Source organism: Pseudopodoces humilis, chromosome 4, assembly GCF_049639895.1.
Source record: "Pseudopodoces humilis isolate 2021_Gansu_Grassland_sample_001 chromosome 4, ASM4963989v1, whole genome shotgun sequence".
Lineage (NCBI taxonomy): Eukaryota > Metazoa > Chordata > Aves > Passeriformes > Paridae > Pseudopodoces > Pseudopodoces humilis.
This window is the reverse complement of record NC_142203.1, coordinates 31,752,913-31,778,776: the sequence shown is the minus strand read 5'-3', so window position 1 is coordinate 31,778,776 and position 25,864 is coordinate 31,752,913. Positions and strand designations below refer to the sequence as shown.

General features: G+C 49.6%; 1 protein-coding gene across 1 annotated transcript; it reads left to right on the top strand.

Annotated features, from left to right (window-relative positions):
* Positions 1-1,345: 1,345 nt before the first annotated feature.
* On the top strand, positions 1,346-24,885 carry LOC148184480 (serine/threonine-protein kinase PAK 2-like). The gene is made up of 17 exons (XM_088054629.1): positions 1,346-1,493; positions 5,704-5,741; positions 6,142-6,264; positions 6,765-6,887; positions 7,096-7,276; positions 8,245-8,308; positions 9,568-9,616; positions 10,807-10,919; positions 11,450-11,567; positions 12,077-12,176; positions 12,614-12,810; positions 13,387-13,524; positions 13,902-13,966; positions 20,861-20,894; positions 23,313-23,350; positions 24,374-24,496; positions 24,705-24,885. Exons 1-17 carry the CDS (start codon positions 1,346-1,348, stop codon positions 24,883-24,885), a joined length of 1,833 nt encoding a protein of 610 aa, XP_087910755.1.
* The last annotated feature ends 979 nt before the right edge of the window (positions 24,886-25,864 follow it).

Here is a 25,864-nt window from a genome sequence, read left to right as displayed (position 1 = left end):
GATAAGGATTTCTTTGAAATTTCATTTTTCTCTTCAACATTTTCATCTTTTTGAGCTGGAAAGTGAACGTTTGAATCCACAAAATATTAAATCTAAACCTTTGCTAGGTGCTGAGTAAAAAATCATAGAATCATAGAATGCTTTGGGATTTCAGGGATACTGGAAAGAGCTGTAAGGTCTCCCAGAGTCTTATCTTTGCCAGACTTAACAAGCCCAGTTCTCTCACCTGTCCCTCACAGCATAGGTGTTCCATCCCTCTGACCCTCTTGGTGGCCTCCTCGGCACTTGCTCTAACAGGTCCGTGTCCTTCCTATGCTGGGGGGCTCAGTGCTGTAGGCAGTGTTCTGGATGGGGTCTCAGCAGAGCAGAGTGAAGATGCAGCCCCATTGACCTGCTGCCCACACTGCAGATGTGTGATACAGCCCAGGACACAGGCTTTCTGGGCTGTAATCCCAGCTTTGTTGAAGGTGATGAGGTTCCCATGGGCCCCCTTTTTGAGCTTGTCCAGGTCCCTCTGGATGGCACCTCATTCCTCAGGCATGTCACCCGCTCAGCACGGTGTCACCCACAAATTGACTGAGGGTGCCCTAGATCCCTCTGTCTTCTCTCCTTGATGAAGATCGCACTGGTTCCAGTATGGGCCCCTGAGGAACACCACTTTTCACTGATGCCCATAGGTTCAGCAAGCCATTGACTATTACCATTTGGATATGCCCATCCAACCAATTCCAATTCCACTGAACAGTTCTATCAAAGCCACCTCTATCCCGGTTTAGAGCAAAAGATGTTGTGGGGAATAGTGCCAAAGTCCTTACAGAACTCCAGAAGATGACGTCTGTAGCCTTTCCCTTGTCCGCTGGTGTGGGAAATGCAGGCACAGCAAGCTCTCAAGGCCTTGAGCATCCAGGCTCAGAGGTAGAGATAGATACAAAGTTTGACCTGAGACCTTGGAAAAGGCTTGGAGTTTTCGAACAATAAAGTTGCACAGACATGAAGTAAGACATAAAGCAGGAATGTGTTTTAAGCAAGCAGAAATATGCCTCACATAGGTGAATAAATACGTTATGTAAGACAGTAGAAAATTTTAAAGTTTAACAATCAAATCTGTTATAGAGTTAAGTAGAAAGTTCAATGTAAGTTTCTGTAGTGCTTTATGATTGGTGTTGTATGTATATATATGTATATATTTATGTATATATGTATATATATGTATGTGATATATATTAATGTTATATGTAGTGATCTATGATTTGTCCACAAACATAAAAAGAAAATTGTACAAAAGAAGTAATGGCTTGACCAACAAAGGTGAAGTTTCACATGTGGCCCCTGGAACAAAGACAAGATGGTGAGGGGTTACGGAGTGGTTCTGATGGTCAATGGGGGCTGCTGGTGCCGCCTGGAGCAGCTCTGGACCTGCAGTGGCAGTTCCCTGCACCCTCTGTGTGGCAGTGATGGTGGCAGTGGTGCCATCAGTCCACCACACTGGGCATGTGTGTGGGGATTGGTTCTGCCACTTTGCTGCCTCTTCCCATCACCCTGCTGGGCTCCTTTTGGCTTGCTTGGACCCAGTTGGTGTCAGTGTCACCACTCTGGGTTGCCTTGTTCTGCTGGAGCAGAAAAACAGTCCTACATGCTGTCATGAATAAAATCTCTCAAGAAATCCACCCCGGTTAAAATACTGTGTTTAGTTATGTACACTTAATGTTCTTATCCCATTTGTAAACCTTGTACCCACCCCTTGTTTAGTCCGATAGTTCTTGGTAATGTTAATTACTTACCAGTTTCTGAAGTGTTTTAAAGTTTCTTATGAGACATTCCTGTACCCTTCCCCTTACTTCCTTGCTACTGTGTAACAAAGCTGCTCCCATGGGAGCTAAATCAAACCAACAAAAGCAACCCATTAGCAAGGTATGCCGCAGAATGAGGCAACTCCCATGGATGCTGTGCCACACTAAAACGAAGAAACTCCCAGGAAGCTGTGCAACCGAGCAATATGCAAACTAAGGCATGCAAGACACCAAAACAACGAGCTAACAGAAGAATAAAAGGACAAAGAAACCTATTCTAGCAAGTTATGATGAAAGATCATCTCCCTGCATCACCTAAGCCTGCTTAGAAACCATCTTCCTGCATCACCATGACCTAAGAGGACTGGAAAGGACTGACCCCCTGTCATGGGGTGACTTAACCTTTAAGGTGGCTTTGAGAGCTAAGGAAGTTGAAGTTGCTGGGGACTGAAGGGAGTCCCTTCTCCTGACCAATTATTGGTCATTACTGGGAATTGACAGCTGTTTTAACCATTGAAAAGGGAGATCAACTTGTGAACCGTACCTTAAGATGTAAAGTCAAGGCACTTTAGTTCTCTTTGTTTCCTGGCTGTGAAAGGTAGCAGGCCTCTGGCTGGCCTCCCGTTCTCCGCCTGGCCATGCGGCCTGGGCGGGGGCTGGGCTGAGCCTGCCATTCTCCCAGCCGGGAGGTGGGGCCTGCGGGGCTTGCCCTGAGCTCTGGCTGGGCCGGGCCGGTTTCTGGCTCGGCTGCAGTGACAGAGTTCACCGGGGACTGCCGAGTAAAGAAGGAGAAAAAGCTCTGGACCTGCAACAAGCTAAAGCGGCAACTACACTTTCCAGAACAGCTATGAGGAATCTTCTATCGAAGACAGCTCCAGCTCCTGCACCGGCAGAGGTCACAGAGCCATCTACAAAGCCTGGGCAAGATTTTAAACTTTTCATTTCCCAGATGAGACTTGCAGATTAATCCTTTTATCCAGAGAGAGAAAAAAGAGAGTGATCAACATGTAAAGAGACTTTATAAAACTATCAGAGACAGTAAAGAAAAGAATTAAGTTTCAGAAAAAGTAGAGAATAAGAAGATGCATTTGTGAGCTGAAATGCCTTTCTGTTGAAGCTATGGAAATGGACAATAAAGTCTTGAAAAAACTCCTTTAATTCATGACAGTATATAGGGAGGAACAGAGTGTTCAAAGTGTAAATTTTGAGTAAAAAGTAGAGTGATTGTGACACAGTGAAGTGCTAGAAACAGTGAAGTGCTGAAAAATTTGAAGCCTTCGGGGGCAGTGAGAAAACCTGTTTTCTAGTGAAGCTCACAGAGACAGATGAAAAAGACTTTTGCCTTTGAATAACTCATCCTTAAAATGCCGTCCCTAGACTCATGGCCCATACACACCTCAGAGTGATGTGAAATGGGAGGAGTGAGCTCTGATAACAGCAGTTCTGGGCAGATGACATCAGGGCAATAGAAAACTATAACAAAAATAGTTTTCTTGTGAGAAACTCCATAAATTAACAGAAAGAGACTTCTGTTTCTCTACAAAGACTGGTGAAAAGACTGTAGCAGGAATTAGGACTGTTTTAACCATCAAAGTTCCAAAGTTTTTGTCTCTGTTGTCATGTAAACAAAGGAATAGTGAGTAGTAGAGGATAAAAAGGGGTTTTCTGGAAGTTTATTCTGGTGTTCTTATTATTATGGTTTGTTAATAAACTTTCTTTATTCCTTTTAAGTTTTAAGCCTGTTTTGCTCTTGTTCTAATCCATATCTCACAACAAGAAATAAGTAATTTTTTTAGTTACTGGTTTAAAACCACGACACCCCCCTAGAGAACGAGCCAGAACATCAGGCCTCCTGGCTACTCTCCTGAGGACGGAAGCCCCAGCTCTGCAGTGTGTGCTGCTGCAAAGCTGAATTGTGTCTCTTCCTTGGAGCTGCCAGTGTGGAAACGGCTGTGGTGCAAGCAACCCCTCGGGTCCCCCCCCACCCCAAGAGCTGAATCCTAATAAAGGCATCAAACAGGAGTCTTGTCTCCTGGCCAATTTCTTTCACATGCCACCCTGGCCCTGATGCTTTCAGCTGTGTGTCAGAGCTGTCATTTCCACACCACCCGTCCTCAGCCCTGTGTTCTAAAAAATACTGTGAAAGGACAAAAATGGGGTGTGGGGGGGAAATGGTGGTGCTGCTGGGGTGTCAGGGCCTCTCCGCTACAGCAAGCCAGACAGAACGATTCCACTTGCATTTCCAGTCGTGGCATTTTCCTGCTAAAATGTCACACCCATGTTCAAAATGTTTTGAACAAATAGTGCTGAAAGATCCATGGCCTTGTCTCTGTACACAGCAGAGACCTCTAAATGTAATTAAATTAGTGCTTCTCCTTGTTTGCTGCTCCTAGAAATAAGGAAGGTCCAGCAGGAACAAGCCTTTTTTTTTTTCTCTCAGAAGCATTAGTACCCAAAGGTCACAAATGTGGTTTCTCACATCCTGGTTCCTTCTGGGTGTTCAACATCTCAGTGTGGGTTATAGGGGCTTGGTGTGTTTTTTGAGTTACTCTTAGATGCCTTGAGCAATAGGTCAGGAACTGGGGGGCTTTTTGCATTGCTTTGTAGCACAGGAGAACTTTGCAGGCTTTTTTTGGCGTTAGCTGTAGAGGAGGTCTGGTTCTATGCATGACTTCACAAACCAGCCTCACGCAGCTGCTCTTGTGATGTCAGCAGCCACATGCCAGCGTTGTCAAGGCAAAGTTGCTGTGCCGAGGCACGGAAGGCCTCAGTGTGCAGAGCGGCTCTTTGGCATGCTGGCTGCAGGCGGGACCTGCTGATTGACGAGGTCTCTGCCAGCCGGCTGCACCCGGACAGGACTCGGAGCAGTTTTGCTTTTGCTCACAGGTGTTGTCCGGTGCAGAGCTGCACAGCGCTGCTCAAGCCATGGAGAGAGTGTGTGCTGCAGTTTGCACAGCTTTCTCTGTGGCTTATTCTGGGTACTTTTTCACCCACCTGGCCCGTAAGTAGGCATTTTTGTTCAGTGCAGCGTATGGAAACCAAAAGGGCCATGAAGGGGCCTTTGGTTGGGTAAAGCTGCTGTCAACAGCTCCAGCTAAGAAGGGGGTGTCTCTAGCCAGTGGGGCATGGGGCAGCATTTGTAACGTAGCCTGCAGGGTTTTCCGCTCCCACCACGGCATGGCCTGTGGCAGTGGAGTCTGGAATCTCCTCGCTTTGCTGGCTCAAGCAAGACAACTTCCAGCATGGGAAGAGTGAGAGAGCTTGGCAAGAGGCCTTGTAAAAACTGTGCGCTGCTCTCTGGGACTGAGGGGAAGCACTTCTTGTCCGGCATTCCCTCATGCCAGGATGTGCCTGTGAAACTTGACACTTCCTGTGCGCTAAAGAGTCCATTAGCTCTGGGATGAAATCACAGAATCAGCTTGGAAAAGGCCTCTGAGGTCGACATTTCAAAAGATTTCTTGTGTGCTCCCTAGCCCAGGAGCTGTTCCCATGCTGTGTCACCATAGAACTGCCACCATGGCTGAGGGACACTTGGGTGAAGCTTTTCTGGGCAAACGTTTCCAGCAAGCTCATGGCAATTGTTGCATGCAATGTCTTCAGGAAAGTGAAGCAGAGGACAGAGAGGAGCTGTAGCTCCTGCTGGGTGGGGTGGGGCAGGAGCAGTGACTGTTACAGAACCACTTGGACTTCCTGGGTCTCAAGTTTCTATGGGCTGAGTGGCCAAAGAGGACAAAAGGTAGACACAAGGCAGTATTTTGTGCTGTTGCCTTGCTTGCTGTGTGACACAAGGGTTGCTGCTGGAGGGTTGTAGTGAAAGCAGAATGCTCTGTTTTTGGATTGACTCTTTGGTGGGCTTGCCCAGTGTGGGAAGTTTCCTTACAGCATCCGTCTCAATTTCCCCTGTGTGTTGCAGGTCACATCGCCCGTGCATGGAGAAAATCTGGTCCATGGGTGAGTGGGAAAGGAGCCTTTGGCATTGGTAACGTTTGACGGTTGTGGAGTAAGCTGTGAACTGGGCCTGGTGCAGTCTGGTGCCAGCCTGGTTGGATGAAAGAAAGTAGGCTCTTGGCAGCAGCTGCAGCAGCAGGAGGAGGAGGAGGATCCCTGGCTGTTTTCTGGAGTTGCATTTCAGAGCTTTTAATCAGATGAAAGCTGGGTTGCTTGGTGCTTTAAGGCATGATGGAATTGCTCCCGTACCAGAGAGTGCAGTCCCATCTAATTGGCCCATTTTACTTGGGTTTGAACAACTTAGAATCCCATTTGTCTCCAGATGATTTCTCCTTACTGCATCTGGGTCTAGAGCTGAATAGAAAGAAGGTTGCCTGTCCCTCACGCTGCTGTCTGTCTGCAGAGCCCAAAACCAACCTCGGAGCCTCCAGTGGCTGTGTGTCTTCCTGAAGAAGAGGCCAAAGGGAAGGAAGATGCCCTCCAAGCTGCACCTGCTGCCACTGCAGGGCCTGAGCATCCAGCATCAGTAAGTGGCAGCTCTGGGTAGCCCTGTGGCTGGAGGAAAGCAGAGCTGCACGTTTCTGATCAGACAGCACATCCTCTGTGTGGCTGAAACTTCCAGGGCATTTCCCCAGCCAATGAGGCCTGGAAAAGTGGTGTGGTTCTTGGAAGTTCAGACATCAGCCTCCACTGTTGTGACAGGGGCCATGAATTTGTTTCAGGAAGAGATGAGAGGTAGCATTAGGATGTCTTTGGATGCTCCTGGGGTCCAAGTGAGGCCCTTTGTGCCCAGTGGCTGTGCAGGTGCCCTGTTCCTGGTGAAGAGAGCAGTGCAAAGATGCAGTTCACAGCCTTGCAGGATATGGAGGAGACACTGTCCCCAGGAGGGACCTGCCCTCTCCACCAAGCAGCTGTCGGTAGCTAAAGGAACAGCTGAGATGCAGCGGGGCCTGTAGCTGAACATACGGAAGGTTGTGAGTGGCAGGTTCTCTCCTGTCCCTCACGCTGCTGTCTGTCACTCCACAGAGTGCAAGGGCAGCGTCAGCACCTGCTCTGGCTGCCTCTGTACCTGAGGAAGAGGCTGAAGAGGAGGAAGGTGCCATTGAACCTGTCCCTGCTGTCAGCCCACAGCCTGAGCAGGCAACATCAGTAAGTGCCTGCTTTGGTTAGCAGTGTCTTTGGTATCATTTTGTCCGTCATGTAAATCGGCCTTTGGGTTTTGTGCCTTGAGTTGGAGCAAAAGCCGAGAGGGGAAGAGGCCTGGATGAGGCCTGCAGCATCTTCCTAGGGGCTTGCATTTGAAATGGGGCATGTCTGCCCAACCCAAATTCTGACCCAAATTCCTTTCTTGTCCCAGAGCTCCACCTCCTCAGTCGCTGCACCTGCACAAAGTTCAGCTGCGGGCTCTGAAGAAGCCTCCAGGCCTGAAGCTGGAAACTTCAGCACGAGCAGCTCGTGCACCTGGAGCACGAGTAGTTCCTCTGGCAGCTCAGATGGTCTGCGTGAGAGGAAAAAGGATGAATGCCTGGCCGTGCTGAGTAGGTCCTTTGTGATCCTTGTCTGCTGGAGCAGTGCCTTGTGTGTGCATGTGTCAGCATGAGCTGTCCCACCTCCTGTTCTTCTTCCTCAGCTGAGTGTCAGGTGCTGAGGCCTCCACACAGGACCTGTTGTTGTGCTTTGAGGTGGTGAGGGAGCCACCGGGGTGTTGCTCCTGCCTCTGAGGGCAGCTCGGCCTGGCTTGGCTTTGCCTGAGCTTCCCTCCACGCAAAAGGCAAAAGAGGGATTGTTTGTGGCTCTGAAGCAGGAGGCTGTGACCTAGCGAAGGAGGAGGCGTCAGGGAGCTCCTGTGGGGCCCGGCTGCTGTGGGGCACAGCCAAGGTCATCTCCAGAACTTAGCCTGACCTAAAGGCTGGGGGACCTCCTTCCTAAGGCCCGTCACACTAGGTCAGAACCTGAGCTGCTGCTCTTGAAAGGCAGGCGGGCATTGTTTAGGCAAAGTCCGGCTTAAAGGTGGAGATTGCGCCTTTGCTGGAAGCACTTTGCAATGTTCTTCCTGTTCTGGAAAGGGCAGCTGTTGATAAAAACTGATTCCAGAACCCAAGATGCCTTTGATATTGGCAAGGTTTACGGCTTTTGTTGAATGTCACAGGCTGTTTATTGCCAAGAACAGAAAGGTTTTGTTCTTCCTGTGGCCCTTAATGTTTATAGACAACAATCACTTTACTTGGTTATGGTTTTCTGATCCCTGTCTCCTCTGACTCTTTCCCCATGTGCTTAGACATGTTTAGTTTAGGCTTTTAGTTTGGTGCAGGCCGTCTGTGCTGCAGAGCTGCTTGTCTTGCTGCTGCTGTTTTTGTGGTGGCGGTGGTGGTGCGGTGGTGGTGTTGTTCCCCAGCTGACTGAGCTGAAAGGACCCAGTGTCCCAGAGAGTGGCCCTGCCTTTTTGATCTGCTGCAGGGTGGCATTTCTGTCTTGAAATGAGCATCTTCCCTTTGGATTTTTACAGGGATGCTGGTGAGCGAGGGAGATCCAGAGGCGAAATACACAGAACTAGAAACTATTGGCAAAGGGTGAGTGCAGCCACAGTTCCTTCCTCAAAGGGAGGGGCTGCGTATTTTGCTGGTGTCACATCTCCCCAGAGTGACGTCAGGCAAGCTCCAAAGCCGTTCAGACGCTGTGTTGAGATGCTGCCATCTCTCAGTACTTTAGAGCTTAATTTATAACATTTATAGCTGTGGTCCAAAGGCATGGCAAGGACACCTGGATGCTGGCAATGTCTTTTCTGCAGCAAAGAGTAGCACCTGGCAGATCTCCTGTCCCTCAAGTGTGTTGTGCCTGTTTGCCGCTTGTCATAGGAGAAATCATGTCTGAAGAGAATAGAGAATATGTGGGAATGAAAGGAGGCAAAACTTCATTGCCTCAAAGGTCCAGGTAGAGGTCAGGTCAAGATAGCTGTCAGGGGACAGCTCTCAGTAACATTTCTTTCCAGTGTTTTGCGGAAAACAAGATTCAGTGGTCAGGATGAGCACCACCTAGTGTAGAAGGCAAAAGCAGAAATGAAAGCAGCAGCTCTCTTTTGTAGCTGAGGTGGCAAAAGCCAAAGCTTCAGGGGATGCCCAGTGCCAGTGCACTCTAGAGGAAAAGGCATCATCTGCCTGATGGCAGAGCCCTTGTGGATCCTGTGGGGTTTAGGCCTTTCCTGCAAAGAATCCACCCAGCTGTTCCCTTTTGACAGCCAGCTCTGCTGACTGTAAATGGGATTGATTTGCAGCATTTCCTCTATGAGGAGCCAAATGTACAAGAACTCACAGGAAAAGTGGAGGCCTTCCTGTGTCCTGGGCAGTGAAGAGAAGCAGCTGCCGTTGGCTCTTGACCCAGAACGCAGCTGTCTAAGGATCCTGTGTTCTGAGTACTTCTCCATTTGTCTGTGCAACAATGGAAACCTTTGCCTGCTCTGGCTGTGGCTGCAGCTATGGCTGGAGACTCCTTTCCTTGCCAGCTGGAGGAAGGAGGTGTGTCTGGAGGCTTTCCTCCGATGGCTGTTACCTGGCTTCAGGCTTCCCAGAAGGCCTGTGTGGTGGTGCCTGAGTTTGGCATAACCTCCAAGGAGAGGTGTGAGAAGGCCCAAGTGGCATGTGTGTGCCGGGAAAAATCCCACACACGCACAGACACAGGAAGAGAAAAGGGAAAAAAGACCCAGACCAGGATCTGGGCCATGTTCCATTTGCTGTTTGCACCAGGGCTCCTTTTCCTATTGGACTGCGGTGTCTTGCACTTGCTTGCAGGGACTAAAGGACCTCACCTTCCTAAGCTGCTGTTTTGTTTCTAGGGGTTTTGGCACGGTGTTCACGGCAGTGGAGACTGCCACAGGAGAAGAGGTAAGCGTCAAGCAGCGCCGCAACTGCTGCAGCTCTCAAGTGCCCTCCCCTCTGCTGTGAGCTGTGGCTGAGCTTTGGGTCGCCGGTCGAGCTTTGCTGCAAAGGCAGATGAAGCACAGAGTAGCGTCTGCCTGCCAAATACCGTGGGGACAGATTTTGTTCTCCTCAGCTGCCCCAAGGAATGCAAGGAGGCCAAGCGGAATCTTTCAGAGGAGGACACGCTGGCTGGGTCTTAACACCAAGGGGGTGTCATAGAGCATGGCACTGCTCTTTGGGGCTGCAGCTCGGGGTTCCTGAATTCTCATTTCTGGCTGCTCGCAAACACGTGGGAATTGTGCTGGCAGTTCCTTAGCCACCTGTAGTGCCGCCCTTGGGAACTGTGCTTAGAGAAAGAGGTCTGCAAGGAGTCCCTCAAGGGCTTAAGCCCTGCTCAGAGCCTGCCTGGCGTGTATTGCTAGAGGATCAAGGAGTGGGTTATTTCTTTTTACAGTCAGGCAGTAATTGCAAATGTCAGCGGTGTGAAGGAAAGTGTTTTAGTGGAACGCAATGAAAGTTCCTGAAGCGAGGAAGAGTTAGGATTGTCTTTTTTGGGGGTGTACTCAATGATGTTTTCATGGTCATGGCATTTTTTCTGTAAAGTATGCAGGGTTGTATTTCTTAGGGGGAATACCCTCAGGATGTTTTTAGGACGGCATTTTATCTGTCATGTCTGTAAGAGTTTGCTTTCTGTTGTGCAATGGAGAACAGTGCCAGTGGCTGTTGGAGTAATGATGAAGCCCCCTAGAATTGCCAAAGCTTTCCCAGCAGTTTTGCTTGGTTTTCACCAGCAGAGAATGGCTTCCTGCTTCCAAGAGGTGTATGAATGAAAATGATGATGATGATGAAATAAGGCCCTGGGGAAGACTGTGGGCACAGGGAGTGATGTTAGAGTTTTGAGGTGGAGAGTTTAGGACCTGGTGTTTCTCCTGGGTTTACAAGGCAAAGGATGTCTGGCTCTGTGTCCTGGGACGGGTGCCCAAGGAAGCGGTGTAAGAGGCTCTGGCAAGCTCAGCTTCGAGTTCCTCTGATGTCTAGTTGGAAGGCAGTTAGGTCCAGCCCAGCTCTGTCATCCCAAGATCACTGTCTCCATATTCCCCTTGTGGTCTTGTGCCACAGATTTCTTTGGTTCATGGTTTTCCATGTTGTTTTAGGTGGCCATAAAGAAAATTAGTCTGGTGGAAGACAGCAGCAGTGAACTGTGTGTGAATGAAATCCAGGTCATGCGAGACAATAAGAACTCCAACATTGTGAACTACATAGACAGGTGAGTGGTTCTGCTATTCTGCCGTGAAGGGTCCTTCACACCCTGCAAGCCAGAGGTTCAGCCACTCCTTTGGTGGCTGGCAGAGGATGGAGCTGTTAATTCCTGTTTCTGGGCTGATCTACAGCATCTTGGGAGGAGATTGCATTGGGGCTGCATTAATCTTTGTGGGCATACATAGTTTGAAGTGCTCTTTCCAAGACCTGACTCGGCCCTGTCTTACTGAGCCGAGAGCCTGAAAGTTCCTGCCCTCTCTCCACATTGTTTTGTTGGGTTTAGGGTTTGATTTTTTTTTCCTATGGGTCTTAAGTGCTGACAAAGCACTGTAGATCGTATTTCCCTTGGCCTGTTCCCAGCGTTTTGCATGGCTGTGGATACCAAGAAGTCTTTTAGACTGCACAGAGTTCAAGCCCTTTAGAACCTAGTGAAAGACCATTGACTTCCTCCTGTCTTCCTCTGCGAGAGACAGGGAAACAAGAATCCGTCATGTAAATGCACGCATTCATTCCCGGGCTGTTGCTTTCTCCTTTCAGCTACCTGGTTGACGAGGACCTCTGGCTCGTGATGGAATACATGGACGGAGGTTCTTTGCACGATGTCATTCGAGAGACTCGTATGGCAGAAGGAGAGATAGCAACTGTCTCTCGGGAGGTAAGGGATGTGCTTGTGCTTCCCATGGCTTGGGCGGGCTGCTCCTCCCCCATGGCTGCTAAGGAGAGGAGCGGTGTCATCTTCCAAGCTTCCTTTCTGCCTTTCTGCTACGACAGGCTGTAGCAAGAGCACCTGAGGTGCCTGCCAGTGTGCCTGCCCTTCTTCTGGTGTGTTTGTTTGTGTTTGCCTCTCTAAACACTTGCCTGGAGCTTGTGTGAAATGCACTCCTGCTGGAGGGAGCACAGCCACTGCAGGAGTGGTCTTGCAGTCTGTGTTTGCAGGGCCAGAGGAACAATTGCCCTTTCTCTTTCAAAAGCAACTACACCCTCAGTTAGAAAGGCAGCGCTGTCCTTGTGTTGGAGCAGCAAGCTCTTGGCCTTGCCAGCAGCCTGTCCTGCCATGGCTGAGCATCCCTCAGCAAGTCAGTCGTGCAGATGTGCCACTTCCCTGTTTGTGGGATGCAATCCGAATGGGAACTCTTAGGCTGGTGTTTCTTTTTCCTCTCTCAGTGCCTGCAAGGCCTGGATTTCCTTCACTCCAAGCAAGTCATCCACCGAGACATCAAAAGCCACAACATTCTCCTGGGCTTGGACGGATCTGTCAAGTTGGGTGGGTGTCGTTGGCCAGGCTGAGCTGTGGTGGGCTGCGGTGTGGGGCTGCCTTTGGGTGACTGCCAGTTCCTCAAGAGTGGTGCCTGTGGCAGTGCAGGCTGCCCTGCTGCCAGCGCAGAGCGTGGCTGCAAGGTGCAGGGAGGTGTGGCTGGCAAGAAGGTGGTGTCAGGAGTGGCCTTGGGTTGTGTGTGTCCCTTCCTGAGCGAGGCAATTACAGCCTACAGCTTCAGGGAGCTAACAGCCACCGCATGAAACTGGGGGCTTTTGCTAAGCGGCCAATTCCATAGTTCCTTGGCTGCAGGCCTGATGAATGCCCATATGGCCCCTTTTGCAGGTGGATTCCACACTGCTTTCTTGGACGTGGTACCGTGGGGAATTCTTTTGTTGGCTTTCCTAATTTGCGTTGCCTTGATCAGAGTGGTTTCTTCTCCTCAGCTGATTTTGGCCTCGCTGCTCAGCTCACTGCTGAGCAGAGCAAACGGAGATCAGCTGTTGGCACTACTTACTGGATGGCGCCAGAAATTTTCATCAGGAAGCCCTATGGCCCCAAAGTGGACATCTGGTCCCTTGGCATCGTGGGGATCGAGATGGTGGAAGGAGCGCCTCCTTACCTGATGAAAACCTCCCGCACGGTACGCTGCAGCTACTCTCTGTCACTCTAACAGAATCTGCCCCATCCTTCTGCCTGAGAAGCTGGTTAACACCTGGAGACGATAGGTTCCAGGCTGCATAGTCTCTTGAGCTTCTTGTCCAGATTATCCCCCTGCCATTTCATCATGAAAACCACAAAACAACATGATGCCTTTTGCTAGATGGAAGCTCTGCCTAAGGGAGCAGGGAGCGGTGCTGCGCTGCCTTTAATGGAACAATACTTGGGAAAAGTAGAGTTGGAACAAATTCTACCATCCAAGTTGCCTGTAGAGCTAGTGTCAGTGCTCAGAGAAGCAAAGTGTGCTTTTGCTGATGGAGTTGCTCCTAATTCCATCAGCCAATGAAATCAGGGGTCAAGGCAAGGGCCTTTGCATGTTGGAGTAGCTGTGGCTGTAAGTGGCTTTGGGTTCTTTTGGCTGGGGTAGGAAAGACATCTCCCAGCCTCTGGCAGGCAGGAAGATGCCACTGGAGAGTGGAGCTTGTCTGGTGGGAGGTCTATTTGAGCAGTTTGGGCTGCGGAGGAGACAGGTAGAGTTTGGTGTTTCCTTCTTCTCCAGGTTCAACAGCTGATAAGCTCCGGGGGCTCCCCAAAGCTGCAGAACCCCAGGCAGCAGTCGCCTTGGTTGCGGGACTTTCTGCACTGCTGCCTGGAGACAGACGAGGACAGGCGCTGGTCTGCCCAGGAGCTTCTGCAGGTAAAAGGCAAAGCGGCTGCAGGGTGCGCCAGCTGCCCGCTGCCAGGGGCTCCTCATCTGCTCAAGTGCAAGGCATCAGATGGACCCCGCTCCTAAGAACGGTCTGCAGGCTTTCCAAAGGAAAACGAAGGAGAATCCTGGCCTGGGGTGGGTTGGAAGGAGCCTTTCAAGGTCTCCCAGACCAAATCTCCTTAAGCTGAAGACATCTGTGTCAATGGAGTCGTGGGACTGTGAGCCATGTTTGCCTGTGGTCGCAAGGTCCTGGATGTGGAGACAGAGGTGCACAGAGTGCCCTCATTTCTGCATTTATTCTGTAGCCAGAGAAAGCCTGTTTCAGCCTGTGAGGAAAGTTCATTTCTTGTTTTTCTCTTTGTCAGCATCCGTTTGTAACCTCAGCCAAGCCACCCTCCAGCCTGACGCCTCTGATCATGGCAGCGCAGCAGTTTATGGCCTACAGGAGATACTAGCCCTGGAGGAGGCCATTGTTGTTTTTTGTAGTTTGTAGTTTGTAGTTTGTGGGTTGTAGTTTGTAGTTTGTTTTTCGTAGTTTGTAGTTTGTAGTTTGTTTAGATTGATAGTCAAAATAAATAGTTGTCTTGGTTTTGGAAGACAAGTGTCTGCTAAAGAGGGCAGGAGCCTCCCCTGGAAAGAGAATGTAGACCCCCTCCCTCCAAATTATTATAATTCTGAAATCAAGGGGCTCTCAGGCAGGGATCTGGGGATAGGAATAACAGTTCTTTACTAGTATTCATAACCAGGCACACAAAAACCAATAAGTTCAGTGCTAGCAACAAAACAGAACCAGGGACCCCATGACAGCCTTCTGGGCTGAGATGGGAAGGGATGGAGGAGAGGCTTTGCTTCACAAACCTCCTCGGGCGGGCAGTCCCGGTGCTCCTGCAGGGTTCTGAGGAACACTCCGCTGGAGCAGCAGGGATGAGCTGGGATCCTGGGCTGATGGATGAGGTGTATCAGCAACCCTGCAGCAGTGGCTGGCACTGCCACACGTTCCAGCAGGACAGGGGGTGCGAGGCCACCAACGAAGAGGGAAGAAGGAGAAGAAGCAGCAGCTCCATCTGGGTGATGGCGAAATTCCCTTCTCCCCACCGCAACAGCTCTGCACACCCAAAGTGTCCTTCTCCAAAGCTGAAGAAGCCACCAAACTGTCCCCACCCTCCCCTTTTCCTACCCCACTTCCCCCCCTGGGCCCGGCTGAACTCTTCGTGTTCTTCAAGTATCCACCACGTACCCCCAGTTAGGTTTTCCCCGCAACTAATGGGTAAAAATTCCACAGGTAACTAAAAGACCTAAAAGAAGGACACCTAACCCCCAACAATAATATAAAACCTTCACTCTGTGGGAAGCTTCCCTTTGTTCTCACCCTGTGAATAAACTCTAAATTTGCTTCTGAATGGCCAAGTGTTTCTTAAACATGGGAAGACCCAAGGATGGGGTTTGTGGCACGGTTTGGAAGTGGGCAAAGGTCTTCTTCTTTCATTGCCTCCAGACCACAACCTCTTGTGGCCATACAGGCTTGCAGCTGTGAACAGAAGAGCAGAGCAGGACGAAACAGAGCAGAGCAGTGGTGTCACTGCTGGGGACGCCACAGTGGCTGTGGTTGTGTTGCAGCTCCTGGGCAAGGTTGGGAGGGTCTGTGTAGCTCTGGGCAGAGTGGGAGGCAGCCGGGCTTCTCTGCAGGCTCAGGCGCAAGGGAGAGTCCAGCGGGAATGGAAGTTCTGCCGTGGGAACCAAGGCTGATGTGAGGGAGGGAAAACTTGAGCAGGTTGGATCTGTGTGAGCCACGGCCTCTCTCAGCCTCTCTCTCATTTGAGACTGAGACTCGGTCAGTCTCAACGTCACATTCTCGGCAGTGTGAAATGTGGCTCACTTTTGATAGAATTAAGAGGGGACAAATTCTTTGAAGCACAATCTATTTACTGATACCAACAAATCAGCTGAGTTGGGTGTGTGTCTCTCCTCTGAGAGTTGCACACGCACTTCACTGAAATGGCAACCTTTTTATACCCTTTTGTGGCCGGGGGTCCCTGTTCCCTTTCCCGTTGCTTGGGTACTCAGGAACTTTCCCTATCTCCTCACTGCCTACCCTTCCCCCAGAACCTCCTTTCCCCTCCCCTCCCATCTTTCTCCCTTTTCTGGTTGCATCTTCAAATGCCTTTCTTCTTTGCTTCTGGACAACACTTAACAGGTGCAAAAAACAGGTCAAACAAACCCCATCTAAACCATAGAACACTGACTGGAGATCAGAATTTCATTTTTCCTTTTTTTCCTCCATATCTGTTCTGGACTGAAGCAAAATGCTTTCTCATGTCCCATGGCAGCCACCACATCTGAAGGAGCTGCCCAGACAGAGCTCGCTTGGGGTTGTGCTGCATGACAGGTTGGGAGGAGACACAGCCAGGACAGGTGACCCAAAGTGGCCAAAGGAATATTCCAGACCATCTGACATCCTGCTATGTAGTTCAAGCTGAGTGCAAGAAGGAGGAAGGAGGAAGGAGGGCATATTTGGATTGATGGCACTTGCTCTCCCAAGTCACTGTGAGGCGTGAGGGGGCCCTGCTATCCTGGAGATGTGAAACACCTGCCTGCTCCTGGGGAACGGTGAATGAGTTCTTTGGGTCTTTTGCTTGCGTGTGTGGCTTCTGTATTCCCTATGCAACTGAAATGTTCTTCACCTGTGAGTTTCCCAGCTTTTACCCTTCCAATTCTCTGCCCAGTCCATCCCACTGGTGGAACATTGAGCAAGAATGGCTGTGTGTGGAGCCTGCTTGCTGGCTGGGGTTAAACCACAACATGAGAAATAGAGTAAAAAGTGGTTTAAAAGTGAGAGGCAGAGGGATGAAGCTTCCAGACTTTGGGATGGTGGTGGTTTTTCTGTTTTCCTAAGGCTGCCTTCCTGTAGCCTGTCCAGCACCTGATCCATTTGGTCTCTGCCTCACCACTTCCAGTTTTTCTGGGACCAGCCCATTTGGGCCCACTGCTTTCCTCCTACTAGCTAGCACTTTGTGAATTGTCCCACAGGGTGCTGCAATTTTCTTTCCTTCCTTTCTACACATCCATAGCAGGCAGCTCCCTCTGCTGCATGGCTGTAGCCAGGGAAGCTCCCTGAGGTGCACCTCAGATGGGCAAGGCTCCCTGGAAATGCCACAGCAGTGCAGCAGCAGCATGTCTGTATGCAGTGGGTGTGTTACTTGGCTTTCCATGTTTCATCAATCCTATCCTTTGGAGGCCCGCTTTGTTCTGTAGTGAACATTTGAGAAGGTCTCTGAATGGCTTGGGGATGCAGCAATGTTGAGGTCATGTTTTCAGTCCTGTCTCTTCCTGATGTTAGCTCTGAAGTAAAGGGAGCAGAATGACAAGCTTTCAAATAGATGGTATTACACTGGTTGTTGGAAGCAATTATTCTTCAATTGCATTTCAACATAGTGCTGCAGCTTCTCACCATTGGGATCAGTTTTCCAATGCCAGTCTCACTCATAGTGCATGCAAGAGTTCATGCAAGGCTTTAGCACTCCCACCCTCTTTTCCTGCTCCGTTGTGTCACAATTGACCTGATAGGGTTTGTGATAGGGTTCCTTATAAATTCTTTGCAGGCTGAAAGCATGAGATCATGTCAAGGAACTGCTGCTTGGAAATGTGGTGAACAAAGAGAGCACAAGAGACTAAAAGAGAGAGAGGGGGACCGATGTGTTTGTCTTTTATAGTTTTACTGGTGCACACCTCTTCTGTGGAACAGATTTTGCCGCTGTTTTGGACATGTGCAGTCAGCCCTTCTTGGTGCTGTCCAGGAAGGGAGTCAGGAGTGGGAGTTCACCTATCAGCACTGAGCACAAGTCTCAAGGCAGAAAAATAAGTTGGCTTAGCTCAGTGCTTTCCCATCTCCACAGCACCCTCTTTTCCAGTCACAACTTTTCTGTTGGAACAGAATGTTTGAGATGAAACATTCTTATGCCTCGTACTCCACAACAGGTGATCATGTAAGTTCTCATCTTGTTATGCACAACACTAGTGGTTTTACTATTCTAGTCAAGAAAGTACTTGAAAGCATGGAGCTTTATAATATCTTGAGAGATTTTGAAAGAGGAATGTAGTTTTTATGTTTCTTGAAGAACTGCTGGTCTGGAGGGTGAAACATGCAATAAATAGCACAAGTTGCCAGTATGAAGAAAGCTACTTGGTTCACCTGAAATCATAGAATCATAGAATGCTTTGGGATTTCAGGGATACTGGAAAGAGCTGTAAGGTCTCCCAGAGTCTTATCTTTGCCAGACTTAACAAGCCCAGTTCTCTCACCTGTCCCTCACAGCATAGGTGTTCCATCCCTCTGACCATCTTGGTGGCCTCCTCAGCACTTGCTCTAACAGGTCCGTGTCCTTCCTATGCTGGGGGGCTCAGTGCTGTAGGCAGTGTTCTGGATGGGGTCTCAGCAGAGCAGAGTGAAGATGCAGCCCCATTGACCTGCTGCCCACACTGCAGATGTGTGATACAGCCCAGGACACAGGCTTTCTGGGCTGTAATCCCAGCTTTGTTGAAGGTGATGAGGTTCCCATGGGCCCCCTTTTTGAGCTTGTCCAGGTCCCTCTGGATGGCACCTCATTCCTCAGGCATGTCACCCGCTCAGCACGGTGTCACCCACAAATTGACTGAGGGTGCCCTAGATCCCTCTGTCTTCTCTCCTTGATGAAGATCGCACTGGTTCCAGTATGGGCCCCTGAGGAACACCACTTTTCACTGATGCCCATAGGTTCAGCAAGCCATTGACTATTACCATTTGGATATGCCCATCCAACCAATTCCAATTCCACTGAACAGTTCTGTCAAAGCCACCTCTATCCCGATTTAGAGCAAAAGATGTTGTGGGGAATAGTGCCAAAGTCCTTACAGAACTCCAGAAGATGACGTCTGTAGCCTTTCCCTTGTCCACTGGTGTGGGAAATGCAGGCACAGCAAGCTCTCAAGGCCTTGAGCATCCAGGCTCAGAGGTAGAGATAGATACAAAGTTTGACCTGAGACCTTGGAAAAGGCTTGGAGTTTTCGAACAATAAAGTTGCACAGACATGAAGTAAGACATAAAGCAGGAATGTGTTTTAAGCAAGCAGAAATATGCCTCACATAGGTGAATAAATACGTTATGTAAGACAGTAGAAAAATTTAAAGTTTAACAATCAAATCTGTTATAGAGTTAAGTAGAAAGTTCAATGTAAGTTTCTGTAGTGCTTTATGATTGGTGTTGTATGTATATATATGTATATATTTATGTATATATGTATATATATGTATGTGATATATATTAATGTTATATGTAGTGATCTATGATTCGTCCACAAACATAAAAAGAAAATTGTACAAAAGAAGTAATGGCTTGACCAACAGAGGTGAAGTTTCACATGTGGCCCCTGGAACAAAGACAAGATGGTGAGGGGTTACGGAGTGGTTCTGATGGTCAATGGGGGCTGCTGGTGCCGCCTGGAGCAGCTCTGGACCTGCAGTGGCAGTTCCCTGCACCCTCTGTGTGGCAGTGATGGTGGCAGTGGTGCCATCAGTCCACCACACCGGGCATGTGTGTGGGGATTGGTTCTGCCACTTTGCTGCCTCTTCCCATCACCCTGCTGGGCTCCTTTTGGCTTGCTTGGACCCAGTTGGTGTCAGTGTCACCACTCTGGGTTGCCTTGTTCTGCTGGAGCAGAAAAACAGTCCTACATGCTGTCATGAATAAAATCTCTCAAGAAATCCACCCCGGTTAAAATACTGTGTTTAGTTATGTACACTTAATGTTCTTATCCCATTTGTAAACCTTGTACCCACGCCTTGTTTAGTCCGATAGTTCTTGGTAATGTTAATTACTTACCAGTTTCTGAAGTGTTTTACAGTTTCTTATGAGACATTCCTGTACCCTTCCCCTTACTTCCTTGCTACTGTGTAACAAAGCTGCTCCCATGGGAGCTAAATCAAACCAACAAAAGCAACCCATTAGCAAGGTATGCCGCAGAATGAGGCAACTCCCATGGATGCTGTGCCACACTAAAACGAAGAAACTCCCAGGAAGCTGTGCAACCGAGCAATATGCAAACTAAGGCGTGCAAGACACCAAAACAACGAGCTAACAGAAGAATAAAAGGACAAAGAAACCTATTCTAGCAAGTTATGATGAAAGATCATCTCCCTGCATCACCTAAGCCTGCTTAGAAACCATCTTCCTGCATCACCATGACCTAAGAGGACTGGAAAGGACTGACCCCCTGTCATGGGGTGACTTAACCTTTAAGGTGGCTTTGAGAGCTAAGGAAGTTGAAGTTGCTGGGGACTGAAGGGAGTCCCTTCTCCTGACCAATTATTGGTCTTTACTGGGAATTGACAGCTGTTTTAACCATTGAAAAGGGAGATCAACTTGTGAACCGTACCTTAAGATGTAAAGTCAAGGCACTTTAGTTCTCTTTGTTTCCTGGCTGTGAAAGGTAGCAGGCCTCTGGCTGGCCTCCCGTTCTCCGCCTGGCCATGCGGCCTGGGCGGGGGCTGGGCTGAGCCTGCCATTCTCCCAGCCGGGAGGTGGGGCCTGCGGGGCTTGCCCTGAGCTCTGGCTGGGCCGGGCCGGTTTCTGGCTCGGCTGCAGTGACAGAGTTCACCGGGGACTGCCGAGTAAAGAAGGAGAAAAAGCTCTGGACCTGCAACAAGCTAAAGCTGCAACTACACTTTCCAGAACAGCTATGAGGAATCTTCTATCGCAGACAGCTCCAGCTCCTGCACCGGCAGAGGTCACAGAGCCATCTACAAAGCCTGGGCAAGATTTTAAACTTTTCATTTCCCAGATGAGACTTGCAGATTAATCCTTTTATCCAGAGAGAGAAAAAAGAGAGTGATCAACATGTAAAGAGACTTTACAAAACTATCAGAGACAGTAAAGAAAAGAATTAAGTTTCAGAAAAAGTAGAGAATAAGAAGATGCGTTTGTGAGCTGAAATGCCTTTCTGTTGAAGCTATGGAAATGGACAATAAAGTCTTGAAAAAACTCCTTTAATTCATGACAGTATATAGGGAGGAACAGAGTGTTCAAAGTGTAAATTTTGAGTAAAAAGTAGAGTGATTGTGACACAGTGAAGTGCTAGAAACAGTGAAGTGCTGAAAAATTTGAAGCCTTCGGGGGCAGTGAGAAAACCTGTTTTCTAGTGAAGCTCACAGAGACAGATGAAAAAGACTTTTGCCTTTGAATAACTCATCCTTAAAATGCCGTCCCTAGACTCATGGCCCATACACACCTCAGAGTGATGTGAAATGGGAGGAGTGAGCTCTGATAACAGCAGTTCTGGGCAGATGACATCAGGGCAATAGAAAACTATAACAAAAATAGTTTTCTTGTGAGAAACTCCATAAATTAACAGAAAGAGACTTCTGTTTCTCTACAAAGACTGGTGAAAAGACTGTAGCAGGAATTAGGACTGTTTTAACCATCAAAGTTCCAAAGTTTTTGTCTCTGTTGTCATGTAAACAAAGGAATAGTGAGTAGTAGAGGATAAAAAGGGGTTTTCTGGAAGTTTATTCTGGTGTTCTTATTATTATGGTTTGTTAATAAACTTTCTTTATTCCTTTTAAGTTTTAAGCCTGTTTTGCTCTTGTTCTAATCCATATCTCACAACAAGAAATAAGTAATTTTTTTAGTTACTGGTTTAAAACCACGACACCCCCCTAGAGAACGAGCCAGAACATCAGGCCTCCTGGCTACTCTCCTGAGGACGGAAGCCCCAGCTCTGCAGTGTGTGCTGCTGCAAAGCTGAATTGTGTCTCTTCCTTGGAGCTGCCAGTGTGGAAACGGCTGTGGTGCAAGCAACCCCTCGGGTCCCCCCCCACCCCAAGAGCTGAATCCTAATAAAGGCATCAAACAGGAGTCTTGTCTCCTGGCCAATTTCTTTCATATGCCACCCTGGCCCTGATGCTTTCAGCTGTGTGTCAGAGCTGTCATTTCCACACCACCCGTCCTCAGCCCTGTGTTCTAAAAAATACTGTGAAAGGACAAAAATGGGGTGTGGGGGGGAAATGGTGGTGCTGCTGGGGTGTCAGGGCCTCTCCGCTACAGCAAGCCAGACAGAACGATTCCACTTGCATTTCCAGTCGTGGCATTTTCCTGCTAAAATGTCACACCCATGTTCAAAATGTTTTGAACAAATAGTGCTGAAAGATCCATGGCCTTGTCTCTGTACACAGCAGAGACCTCCAAATGTAATTAAATTAGTGCTTCTCCTTGTTTGCTGCTCCTAGAAATAAGGAAGGTCCAGCAGGAACAAGCCTTTTTTTTTTTCTCTCAGAAGCATTAGTACCCAAAGGTCACAAATGTGGTTTCTCACATCCTGGTTCCTTCTGGGTGTTCAACATCTCAGTGTGGGTTATAGGGGCTTGGTGTGTTTTTTGAGTTACTCTTAGATGCCTTGAGCAATAGGTCAGGAACTGGGGGGCTTTTTGCATTGCTTTGTAGCACAGGAGAACTTTGCAGGCTTTTTTTGGCGTTAGCTGTAGAGGAGGTCTGGTTCTATGCATGACTTCACAAACCAGCCTCACGCAGCTGCTCTTGTGATGTCAGCAGCCACATGCCAGCGTTGTCAAGGCAAAGTTGCTGTGCCGAGGCACGGAAGGCCTCAGTGTGCAGAGCGGCTCTTTGGCATGCTGGCTGCAGGCGGGACCTGCTGATCGACGAGGTCTCTGCCAGCCGGCTGCACCCGGACAGGACTCGGAGCAGTTTTGCTTTTGCTGACAGGTGTTGTCCGGTGCAGAGCTGCACAGTGCTGCTCAAGCCATGGAGAGAGTGTGTGCTGCAGTTTGCACGGCTTTCTCTGTGGCTTATTCTGGGTACTTTTTCACCCACCTGGCCCGTAAGTAGGCATTTTTGTTCAGTGCAGCGTATGGAAACCAAAAGGGCCATGAAGGGGCCTTTGGTTGGGTAAAGCTGCTGTCAACAGCTCCAGCTAAGAAGGGGGTGTCTCTAGCCAGTGGGGCATGGGGCAGCATTTGTAACGTAGCCTGCAGGGTTTTCCGCTCCCACCACGGCATGGCCTGTGGCAGTGGAGTCTGGAATCTCCTCGCTTTGCTGGCTCAAGCAAGACAACTTCCAGCATGGGAAGAGTGAGAGAGCTTGGCAAGAGGCCTTGTAAAAACTGTGCGCTGCTCTCTGGGACTGAGGGGAAGCACTTCTTGTCCGGCATTCCCTCATGCCAGGATGTGCCTGTGAAACTTGACACTTCCTGTGCACTAAAGAGTCCATTAGCTCTGGGATGAAATCACAGAATCAGCTTGGAAAAGGCCTCTGAGGTCGACATTTCAAAAGATTTCTTGTGTGCTCCCTAGCCCAGGAGCTGTTCCCATGCTGTGTCACCATAGAACTGCCACCATGGCTGAGGGACACTTGGGTGAAGCTTTTCTGGGCAAACGTTTCCAGCAAGCTCATGGCAATTGTTGCATGCAATGTCTTCAGGAAAGTGAAGCAGAGGACAGAGAGGAGCTGTAGCTCCTGCTGGGTGGGGTGGGGCAGGAGCAGTGACTGTTACAGAACCACTTGGACTTCCTGGGTCTCAAGTTTCTATGGGCTGAGTGGCCAAAGAGGACAAAAGGTAGACACAAGGCAGTATTTTGTGCTGTTGCCTTGCTTGCTGTGTGACACAAGGGTTGCTGCTGGAGGGTTGTAGTGAAAGCAGAATGCTCTGTTTTTGGGTTGACTCTTTGGTGGGCTTGCCCAGTGTGGGAAGTTTCCTTACAGCATCCGTCTCAATTTCCCCTGTGTGTTGCAGGTCACATCGCCCGTGCATGGAGAAAATCTGGTCCATGGGTGAGTGGGAAAGGAGCCTTTGGCATTGGTAACGTTTGACGGTTGTGGAGTAAGCTGTGAACTGGGCCTGGTGCAGTCTGGTGCCAGCCTGGTTGGATGAAAGAAAGTAGGCTCTTGGCAGCAGCTGCAGCAGCAGGAGGAGGAGGAGGATCCCTGGCTGTTTTCTGGAGTTGCATTTCAGAGCTTTTAATCAGATGAAAGCTGGGTTGCTTGGTGCTTTAAGGCATGATGGAATTGCTCCCGTACCAGAGAGTGCAGTCCCATCTAATTGGCCCATTTTACTTGGGTTTGAACAACTTAGAATCCCATTTGTCTCCAGATGATTTCTCCTTACTGCATCTGGGTCTAGAGCTGAATAGAAAGAAGGTTGCCTGTCCCTCACGCTGCTGTCTGTCTGCAGAGCCCAAAACCAACCTCGGAGCCTCCAGTGGCTGTGTGTCTTCCTGAAGAAGAGGCCAAAGGGAAGGAAGATGCCCTCCAAGCTGCACCTGCTGCCACTGCAGGGCCTGAGCATCCAGCATCAGTAAGTGGCAGCTCTGGGTAGCCCTGTGGCTGGAGGAAAGCAGAGCTGCACGTTTCTGATCAGACAGCACATCCTCTGTGTGGCTGAAACTTCCAGGGCATTTCCCCAGCCAATGAGGCCTGGAAAAGTGGTGTGGTTCTTGGAAGTTCAGACATCAGCCTCCACTGTTGTGACAGGGGCCATGAATTTGTTTCAGGAAGAGATGAGAGGTAGCATTAGGATGTCTTTGGATGCTCCTGGGGTCCAAGTGAGGCCCTTTGTGCCCAGTGGCTGTGCAGGTGCCCTGTTCCTGGTGAAGAGAGCAGTGCAAAGATGCAGTTCACAGCCTTGCAGGATATGGAGGAGACACTGTCCCCAGGAGGGACCTGCCCTCTCCACCAAGCAGCTGTCGGTAGCTAAAGGAACAGCTGAGATGCAGCGGGGCCTGTAGCTGAACATACGGAAGGTTGTGAGTGGCAGGTTCTCTCCTGTCCCTCACGCTGCTGTCTGTCACTCCACAGAGTGCAAGGGCAGCGTCAGCACCTGCTCTGGCTGCCTCTGTACCTGAGGAAGAGGCTGAAGAGGAGGAAGGTGCCATTGAACCTGTCCCTGCTGTCAGCCCACAGCCTGAGCAGGCAACATCAGTAAGTGCCTGCTTTGGTTAGCAGTGTCTTTGGTATCATTTTGTCCGTCATGTAAATCGGCCTTTGGGTTTTGTGCCTTGAGTTGGAGCAAAAGCCGAGAGGGGAAGAGGCCTGGATGAGGCCTGCAGCATCTTCCTAGGGGCTTGCATTTGAAATGGGGCATGTCTGCCCAACCCAAATTCTGACCCAAATTCCTTTCTTGTCCCAGAGCTCCACCTCCTCAGTCGCTGCACCTGCACAAAGTTCAGCTGCGGGCTCTGAAGAAGCCTCCAGGCCTGAAGCTGGAAACTTCAGCACGAGCAGCTCGTGCACCTGGAGCACGAGTAGTTCCTCTGGCAGCTCAGATGGTCTGCGTGAGAGGAAAAAGGATGAATGCCTGGCCGTGCTGAGTAGGTCCTTTGTGATCCTTGTCTGCTGGAGCAGTGCCTTGTGTGTGCATGTGTCAGCATGAGCTGTCCCACCTCCTGTTCTTCTTCCTCAGCTGAGTGTCAGGTGCTGAGGCCTCCACACAGGACCTGTTGTTGTGCTTTGAGGTGGTGAGGGAGCCACCGGGGTGTTGCTCCTGCCTCTGAGGGCAGCTCGGCCTGGCTTGGCTTTGCCTGAGCTTCCCTCCACGCAAAAGGCAAAAGAGGGATTGTTTGTGGCTCTGAAGCAGGAGGCTGTGACCTCGCGAAGGAGGAGGCGTCAGGGAGCTCCTGTGGGGCCCGGCTGCTGTGGGGCACAGCCAAGGTCATCTCCAGAACTTAGCCTGACCTAAAGGCTGGGGGACCTCCTTCCTAAGGCCCGTCACACTAGGTCAGAACCTGAGCTGCTGCTCTTGAAAGGCAGGCGGGCATTGTTTAGGCAAAGTCCGGCTTAAAGGTGGAGATTGCGCCTTTGCTGGAAGCACTTTGCAATGTTCTTCCTGTTCTGGAAAGGGCAGCTGTTGATAAAAACTGATTCCAGAACCCAAGATGCCTTTGATATTGGCAAGGTTTAAGGCTTTTGTTGAATGTCACAGGGTGTTTATTGCCAAGAACAGAAAGGTTTTGTTCTTCCTGTGGCCCTTAATGTTTATAGACAACAATCACTTTACTTGGTTATGGTTTTCTGATCCCTGTCTCCTCTGACTCTTTCCCCATGTGCTTAGACATGTTTAGTTTAGGCTTTTAGTTTGGTGCAGGCCGTCTGTGCTGCAGAGCTGCTTGTCTTGCTGCTGCTGTTTTTGTGGTGGCGGTGGTGGTGCGGTGGTGGTGTTGTTCCCCAGCTGACTGAGCTGAAAGGACCCAGTGTCCCAGAGAGTGGCCCTGCCTTTTTGATCTGCTGCAGGGTGGCATTTCTGTCTTGAAATGAGCATCTTCCCTTTGGATTTTTACAGGGATGCTGGTG

Excerpts from the sequence above, each read along its gene's own strand:
- LOC148184480 (XM_088054629.1), top strand. The coding sequence starts at position 1,346 with ATGGTGAGGGGTTACGGAGTGGTTCTGATGGTCAATGGGGGCTGCTGG. Across the intron at positions 11,568-12,076 it reads TAGCAACTGTCTCTCGGGAG|TGCCTGCAAGGCCTGGATTT; the intron begins GTAAGGGATGTG and ends TTCCTCTCTCAG. Across the intron at positions 23,351-24,373 it reads GGAGAAAATCTGGTCCATGG|AGTGCAAGGGCAGCGTCAGC; the intron begins GTGAGTGGGAAA and ends GTCACTCCACAG.